This window comes from Centruroides sculpturatus, unplaced genomic scaffold (genome assembly GCF_000671375.1).
Source record: "Centruroides sculpturatus isolate CEXI.00-Female unplaced genomic scaffold, Cexi_2.0 scaffold785, whole genome shotgun sequence".
In the NCBI taxonomy this organism is placed as follows: domain Eukaryota; kingdom Metazoa; phylum Arthropoda; class Arachnida; order Scorpiones; family Buthidae; genus Centruroides; species Centruroides sculpturatus.
Window position 1 is genome coordinate 398837 of NW_019385677.1, and position 8668 is coordinate 407504.

Consider the following 8668-nt stretch of genomic DNA (forward strand, 5'->3'; position numbering starts at 1 on the left):
CCCTAAGTTTGCTTTTCTGTGAGGCATTATGCTTTTCTGTGAAAATGAACTAAAGCAGATCATCTTCTATCTATCTATATAAATAAAAATGTAATGTTCGTTTGTTCCTACCGATTCCTTTGAAATTTTGACACAACGCTGCATTCGAATACGCACGTGTTTTTATATAATATATGTGTCGAAATTCCCCCCACTGAAGGGAGATGGTTAGGATTAAGGCTTACCGTAAAGAACTCTGCTTCTATTTATACTATTTTAGATGCGGGTTTTTTTTGCGTTTTTGATTGCATTTTAATAGGGTACGTCAATAGAATGTACACTAAGAAGGGATTTTTCGATATTCCCCCGCGGGGGAGAGAGACAGAATTAAGGCTTATGGTGAAGAACTTGGCTTCTATTATATTATTTTAGATGCGGGTTTTTGCGTTTTTGATTGCGTTTTAGGGTACGTCAAGAGAATGTACACTAAGAAGAAATTTTTTGAAAAATTTCCCCCCACGGGGGAAGTGTTAGACATTTATAATAGATACATTTTGAGCCACAACAACGCATGGCGGAGTCTGCTAGTATTTAATATAATAAAAATATTTACTTCTATTGTAATTTGTCAATCAAAAATATTTTAAAATTTTGTTTGGTATGCAATAATAATTGTGGGCCAAATTATGTTACGGGGCTTTTTTTCCTGTAATTGGTTTCTGAACACTGTTGTTAAGTGAGCCACTGTAAATTAAACTCTGGTTTTCCATACTTTCAGTGTAAATTGAGGGCCTATTCTTGAAAATAGAATTATCAGTATGAACTACTTAGTGTGATATATTACATCACACTGAGATAGCAACAAAAAAATACAGTAATCATTATAGAAGAAAACTTGTACCATTTGTAAATTTATGGATATGCAGTAGAACCTGTCTCAGAAGTTTAAATTTTCCAGTCCCGGCATTTACACCATAAAATGTGTGTTAAAATTTTCCCTGTAACAAGTTTTATATGTTAAACTATGCTTTGTTATATTAGCTTCATATTGATATAAAATTGAATATACAAATAAAAAATTATTTTTTTACAATTTCTGCCTAAGAAATTTTTTGACATGACTCTTCAAAAACTTTTTAACAGGGTTCTACTGTATTATATTTTATTTATTATATATATACATACATACATATGTGCATGTGTGTAAATTTCTTATGAAAATAGTTTTAGTAAACTCATATATTAGATAAATTAAATATATACATGGTTAACTTTCATGCATTTCATGCAGAGCTATGTTAAGACAAGACTAATGTTAATGAGTAATGAGTTTTCTTAAAATGTAGAAGACATATTCTATGTTTTCTTCCAAAGAAGAAAAGTTGTTTTGCAATTTAAATGCTTGAAGAAGTCCATTTATTGGACGAAAGTACTAAAAGTTTAATAAGTCTAACTTTGTTGTACCAGTGTACAAAAATTTTTTAGTGAATCACTGATTAATGATGTTTTGTCAGCTATACATTAATACAAATTGCTTTGTTCTTATTAATTTGAAATGCTATCAGACATTTCTAAATTTAATTACTTTGTTTTTACTAAAAGTTTAAAATTATCGATTTGCGCAAGAATTTAAATTTTGCAAAATTGATACATTTTGTTTGTTTCAAAATGTTCTATATTTATAAAAATAATTAAATTTATGGTCATATTTTAGAATTGTTCTTAAATCCTGTAATCATCATACGAGCAATGTGATGAATAATAGCCTTCTAATTATAAAACAAATGCTGTGAGATTTGACATATTTAAAGATAAAAATCATAACTATTACATTTAGTCATATTGTAGATATACAGTTTTTAATGATAAATTAATTAAAAAAATTATACAATTAACATTATTGTGAAATTATCTTGAAACATTGCTGAATATACTTGAAGTTTGTCACTTATTAATTATGATTTCTTTACAGTATGGCACAGAATCTTCTCTCAAATCCTGAACTTCTAAGACAACTACAACAAATGCAACAGACAATTCAACAGACCGAAGCATTGAAATCTGAAATTTCTTCTCAAGAACAACTTCAACAACAGCATCTGAAACGTGAAGAATATTCTCAGCCGTTAATTGAAGATAGTTCTATGGTATGGATTTTCTGCTACAAGATTTTTATCATAATTAGACTATTTGTATGCTTGTATACATTCTGTCTTTAAGAGCATATTCTGGTTTAGAGAAGTTAATTGAATTTCTGTATTAGACATCAGATTAATCAAAAATTATTCATTATGACATTGTCACAAGTGATTCTGCTGTTTGCTCAACAGAATATACCTCAGAATCTTACTTTATTATTGTTTTTTTTTTTACAGTCTATGCAATCAATACCATTCCCAGAAGAACAACCACCAGAACCAATGATGCCTCCTTATAGTAATAATGCAGTTATGTTTACTAGTCATCAACCTTCCACACCTATCACCGACGATGTTGATTCAATGCCTTCGCAAGATGTTTATCGAAATTCAATCATGGAAGGAAACGAAAGGTGTCAAATTTCTGCTGCTCCCGATGTGGATGAAAGATTTGGCGTAGGATTAGAACATCCTCTGTCATTACAAGATATGGATTTAAGACCAAAATTATCAGCAGATGTAAAAGACGATCGAGAATTGGGAAAATTGCACAGATCTAGATCTCGATCAGGATCGCGATCAAGAACAAGGTAGTCTTAAGTTTTGTATGTTTATTGATATTATTAACCCATCAAAGTTAATTGTAATATGTCATGCTATACAATGAATAGTGTTGTGTTTTTTTTCCTGTTAAGTTTATTGATTTAAAAAAAAAATTAATCTTAATTTCAGTTTTGCTTTTCTATAGATAATATTACAAAATATCTCTTGCAAAGGAAATTTAAATTTATTATGAAAAAGATTTAAAATGCATTTGCAAGAGTATGAAAATATCTTTTGTATTTATTATATAGGATGCATTTCTTAGCTACTGTAGGGCTAGTGCAGAGAGGTTCATCAGCACTGAAGACAAGTTAAGATGGCTGCCACCATAAATTATAAGCATATTATATACTGTACCTGAAATGAAGATTGTAACATATGAAAATCTATTTTAAACTGGTTAACAGGAAAATTAGGAACACAATTTTCTATTTTGACATAAACATCTTCAGATTTATTATGCACATGTTTTATTGTTGCTGTTTATCATATAGGTAATTGCATTTTTACACAACATCAAATTTTCTTGATTAGCTTCCTCTGATATTTTTTAGTCTAAAAAAAAATTCTGTTTTGTTTCTTACTAAACATTTTTATTTGTACAAAACAATGTATACAAAGAAAAAATTGAATTATGACTATTTACAAAAAATTTTTTAAATTTTTCGAGTATCTTTCATCCTTTTTAACACACCACAGAAGTAACAGTATATTGGCTTGGATGAATTTCCACATGTTATCATGTATGCTGTAATGTATACAAAGAACCAAACAACAATGCCGAGGCATAGAACTGTTTTCTAGGAAAGCATAAATTGCTTAAAGCATTCTCCAGCAGCTTTACTAGGAAACGCACTCATAACGTTCAGTAGAAATGCATGATAATTAATCTCTCCCTTCTTTAAAACTTTTATTTTTGTAGATTTTTCACACTGTTGTAAATTTACTTTTAATTGTCTGTTTTTAAAAAATCTACTTTGTGTTTTACCACAAATGAATCCAAACAGTTATAAATTTAAATTATAAAAGTTGTAAATTTTTTTTTTTACAGTTATAAAAGTATGAATAGTACAGAGCAATTTTTAATATTACTGTTGCTAGAAAGGTTTATCTTATCAAAATGAAGACATTATTGAACTCTCAGTATTTAACAAGAGTATATACATGAAGTCACCAAAGTATTTAGTGACTTCATTTGGTCAGTCAGTTAAAAACAAACCTTGGGGTTACTTTTCAGAAATGATGCAAGATTTAGTAACACTTTTTATTATTAAAATAGTTGGTAGTACCAAAAAGAAATTTGTAGTACCAAAAAGAAATTTGTAGTAAGCATGCTATTGGCACCTACAAATCTTTTGTTCTGTTATCTGGTTAACTCATAGGGCTGAATTTTTGCTTTGTGCAGGTAATAAAATGGAAGGAGGTAAAGAAAAATAGAGATTTGTGCAATTCTCTCAGTGGAAGGGCTAGGGGAAACAGATTTACAGATGAATGAATGCAATGTATGACAATTATTGTATCTCTGTAGTGAAACTGAAAAAATGAAGTAAACACTTTTGAGAAGGGCATACATCTTTGAAAGATGACAGTGGGCCAAGCTGGCCTAATTATGTTATTAAAAATAAAATCATCTAACAGTTGACAAAGCCATTCACAAAATGAGAAAACTTGCAGAAGATTATCTAGTGACAATAGTTAGTGTTTTTGGCACTAATAGGGCATTTTTTTCACGTTCATTGTATATTCAAATTGCATTGGACCAAGAAGAGAGGGTTCAAAGAACAGTAAAAGAGATTCTAAGAGAAAGGGATTGACTGCCTCATATCTCGGTGGTATAAACAAGTAAATAATTCTGGAGACTGCTTTTAAGGCAATAGAAATACAGTCAAACTTGATTATAATGTGTTTTAGGGAAAGTCTTCCTCAATATAAACATTACTTATTACATCTATGAAGAGCAGTGATACACAACAATTAACACCTAACCGCCAATTCCAGCACTGAATGAACAAAAATTTTAATGCTTGAATGGGGAAACCCTGGGTTCCCCATTGTTGGCTCATTTGTTGGGGGAACCCGGGGTTTCCCCATTGTTGGCGGGGTTTCCCCATTGTAGCCTCATCCCAACATGGAGAACCCCCGGGTTTCCCCATGTTGGGATGAGGCTACTCTTTTGCATAGGGCCTTTGACCGACACGACTTACACACGTTGGAGGCTATTGAGATTTATATAGAAACCATGAAGGGAAACTGCATTAACTCTGATTATATTCCGATTCCACAATCATGGAAGTATTATTTATATTGCCACAAAGCACAACAATAATTGTATGTGTAATTATTTTTCATTTTTCTGCTTTGTAAAAGAAACAATTTGTTTACATCGCGCTAATTTTTACAACGACATAATAATAATTTATGTATAGCATTATTTTAAAATAATTATTTTTATGTTGTAAACGTTTAAATTGTTTAAATATTTAAAAATTTGGAACACAGCTGTATTCGACAGTTAGAATTTTTCAAATGATAGAACTGTTTTTTGTGTTTTCATCCTGAGGAGGGCCTCTAAAAGACAGCCGAAAACGTTCGAGCATTAAAATTTTTATTCATTCAGTGCTGGAATTGGCGGTTAGGTGTTAATTGTTGTGTGTCATATATAGTTCCAGTTTACTTGTGCGAGTTTTTTGTCTGATAAGACCAGTGATGTAACTAGGGGGAGGATGGTGGCTGCTTTGAGCTCAAATATGTAGGGAGCAAAATTTGTAGCTACATCACTGATAATTAGTGAAATCTATCTTTTAGTTTTTAATTCTAAATAAGTTGATTTAAAAAAATAAAATATAATTNGATGTAGAGCTACAGACGAGCAGAGACACTGATTGGTTGACCACTGGTCGCCGTAGCACATGTATAAGGTCAGTTTGAGTGGGAAAATTCAAGGTGGCTAAGGAGAGATAGATATTGTCTGGCTAATAAAAAAGTATCTTCTGGCCAACAAGAAGTAGATTTGTCTCACTAACAATAGTTTGTGATCGCTGGAAGTGCTACTGCATTGTAAGGTGTTTTCTTGAACGAATTGATATGGGATACATTCGTAGGCGCTATGGATTCGGACGCCATTTATTGGACTATTAAGTTTGATAACTTGACTCGTGAGTACTTAAACGTTTAGTGTTTTAATATTAATTTAATGCAAATGTATACATACCCAATAATATTAAACAGAAAAACTAAATATATTCAATAAAAATCTTTGTTTTAACGAATGTACAATGTCACGGCTCGGTAAATACGTCAACACTGAAATGAAAATCAGTCTAGCATAGGGAAAATCGGGGAATTATACCGCGAAATGGCAAATTGCGTAGCGGCGTTATTGTAAATTGGCGTAAATTGAGCCGGCGTAAACCGAGGGCTACCTGTATTGAGGAAATTTTGATAATGAAGTTGGAAAATCTTGAAGATATCTTCAGAATTTTTTAGTAATCACTTCTCAATGACAAAGTTAAGAATTCTCAATTATTTGAATTATGAGATAAAATTTGAAAAAAAATGAAGAAATATTGCTTATTTTTCTTGAAATGAAAGAAGAAATAATTTGTAAGCACAGTATCTTAAAGTCGTTGTTCATAAAACATTCTTAATTATATAATTAAATTTTTGTATAGCTAAATCACTTGTATTGTTAATTCAAATACAAGATTAAATTAACAGTAAAAGTGATTCTCAGGGAACTTAGACTTAACTACTTGTGGTAACATCTAAAGTTGTGATATTCATTGATAATGATCCAAATTGGCCTGTATTTTGAACATCATTTGAATGATCATTGAGAATTGGCCTGTATTTTGAACATCGTATAATATGTAAGCACAAGTCATCTGTACGTAAGAAGTTAGCATCTAACATATGTGCAGTACAATGTCAAAAGTACCATGCAAGGATAACATTATTTTGGTATTTGCAAAAGTAATTAAGACCAGACTCTAATACTATGAACATCCAACTTAGGACATCTACAAATATGAATTAAATGCTGGTAAAGAAAGTTATTGTAACTAATTGGTGAACTACTGTATTTAGTATAACAGAGAAATGTTACTACTACATAATATGCTAGTATTATATGTAAATAGGCTATTTTTACATAAGTTACATACAGACTCATCTTAACAATAGTTTCAGAAACAGGATCCATTTAAAACCTGTGTGCTGACACTTGTGCCAATTTTGGTAATTAACCATCTTAGATGCTCTGAAAATGAAAAACTAATGAATTCAGCCGTTATTTGTCTAAAACAGTTAGGTAATTATCAAAAGCATACTCTAGATTGATTATTTTGTTGATTTACACGAACTTTCATACACAGTTTTAAATTGTATTCACAAATTATACTATAATTCTCTTCAAGTTCTTACAGATTAACCATTGGCTTTCTTAATTTAAGAAAATAAGTTCTTTTTGTAAAACTTGAAATTATAGCTAAAAGTTATAAATAGGTTATAAAATATGATTATTAAGACTGAAAAGTTTTCTAAATTTTGATCAAATGCAGATAAAATAATTTGTAAATACGCTATAGTAAGTAAACCATAAACAAAATGACTATTTGTTTGAAATGACACAAACAGTAAAACTTCTCAAACATTTTTCTTAATTATCATCAGAAAAGATTGAAATATAACTCTAAATTCTCTAAAACTGATTTCAAAGGAAATTTGAAACATACAAAATGAACAAAGAACAATATCTGTTCTCTGGAACTATTTTTATACTCGAAATTTGAAAGTAGAATCAAAATTTCATTGCAAGATTAAATTTTATTAGTTAAATTAATATAATTATTTTATCAATACAATTAGGTATAATCAATTAGTAATCGTCAATAATAAGAATAATCAATCAATGATCCAAGAACTACTCTTAGATTACATACTGCAATGTAAAACAGATATTGAGTTTTTTATTTAGTTGCTATGATTTGATCATTTTAACAAACCTCTTTCACTGTTGTTACCTTAAAAACAACATAAGATTATAAATTAACAACAACTAAAATACAGCATTTAGAGTAGAAATTAATTATAGGCTATTATGATAAAGTATTAAAATTGCTCAAAAATGTTTTATCTAGGAACCAATAGGTAGTGAAGTAAATAAAATTAAGAATGAAGATAGTGGCACACATCTGCAAGTAGATACGGTATTATTAACAAGGTTACAAGAAATAGCCGGACAATTACTTGTTACAAAAACTGAAGAGACCAGGGCTGAAGAAAGTACTGTAAAATTTAATAAAGTAAGTATTTATATTTTCAATTGTTTAAAAGTTTTATTGCATTTTCTACTATTAAAAGTCAGACGTACAAATTATGCGATGATAATCAATTTAATCTGAACTAGGCACAAGCACACAGGTACAGATTTGATATTATTCATTTTTAATGTAGTTTATCATCTAAAGGTTCATCAGAAAAAAAATTATAACATACACAGAGAAATTAAAGTTAGAAATGGACATCATACATGAAAAGTGTCCACTCAAATGAATTGTAATAATGAAATAATGCATACCTGTTCAGCATTTCAGATATTTTGTTTAATTATTAATATTAACCTTTAATTTTTATAATTCTGATACAGTAGAACCTCGAAAACTCGACCTAATGTGGACCGAAGGGTGGCCGAGTTTGTGAAAATGCCGAGTTATCAGGAATGGGGTTAAAAAAAATAAGTACGAGTATTTCCTCAGAAAATACTGTACTGTACTTGTACAGTATTTACTTGTACAGAATATAACAGAGAATAAACTGCCCAAATACCCTTAAACAAAGGAAAAGTACGTCCTTTATGAAGGCATAGAGCCACTACATGAAAATGAAAATTAATGAATACACTGTGTACAGTAATTTACCTGATAAGACAGACCTCAGAAAAATACTTT

General features: G+C 30.0%; 2 protein-coding genes across 3 annotated transcripts in view; both read left to right on the forward strand.

The window, feature by feature from the left end:
- Nucleotides 1-8230, forward strand: part of LOC111641122 (splicing factor, arginine/serine-rich 15-like) — a 58755-nt gene extending 50525 nt beyond the window's left edge. Inside the window, exon 7 of one of the 2 annotated variants that reach the window (XM_023387242.1) lies at nt 7859-8230. In XM_023387242.1, the coding sequence (XP_023243010.1) occupies nt 7859-8122 (264 nt within the window). In that variant the 3' untranslated portion in view covers nt 8123-8230. The remainder of the gene's footprint in view (nt 1-7858) is intronic. The other variant, XM_023387243.1, reaches the window with a different exon arrangement.
- On the forward strand, nt 1917-4720 carry LOC111641123. The gene is made up of 3 exons (XM_023387245.1): nt 1917-2126; nt 2355-2707; nt 2972-4720. The coding sequence occupies exons 1-3, from the start codon at nt 1953-1955 to the stop codon at nt 3033-3035; spliced, it is 591 nt and encodes a 196-aa protein (XP_023243013.1). The 5' UTR covers nt 1917-1952; the 3' UTR covers nt 3036-4720.
- Nucleotides 8231-8668: the final 438 nt, after the last annotated feature.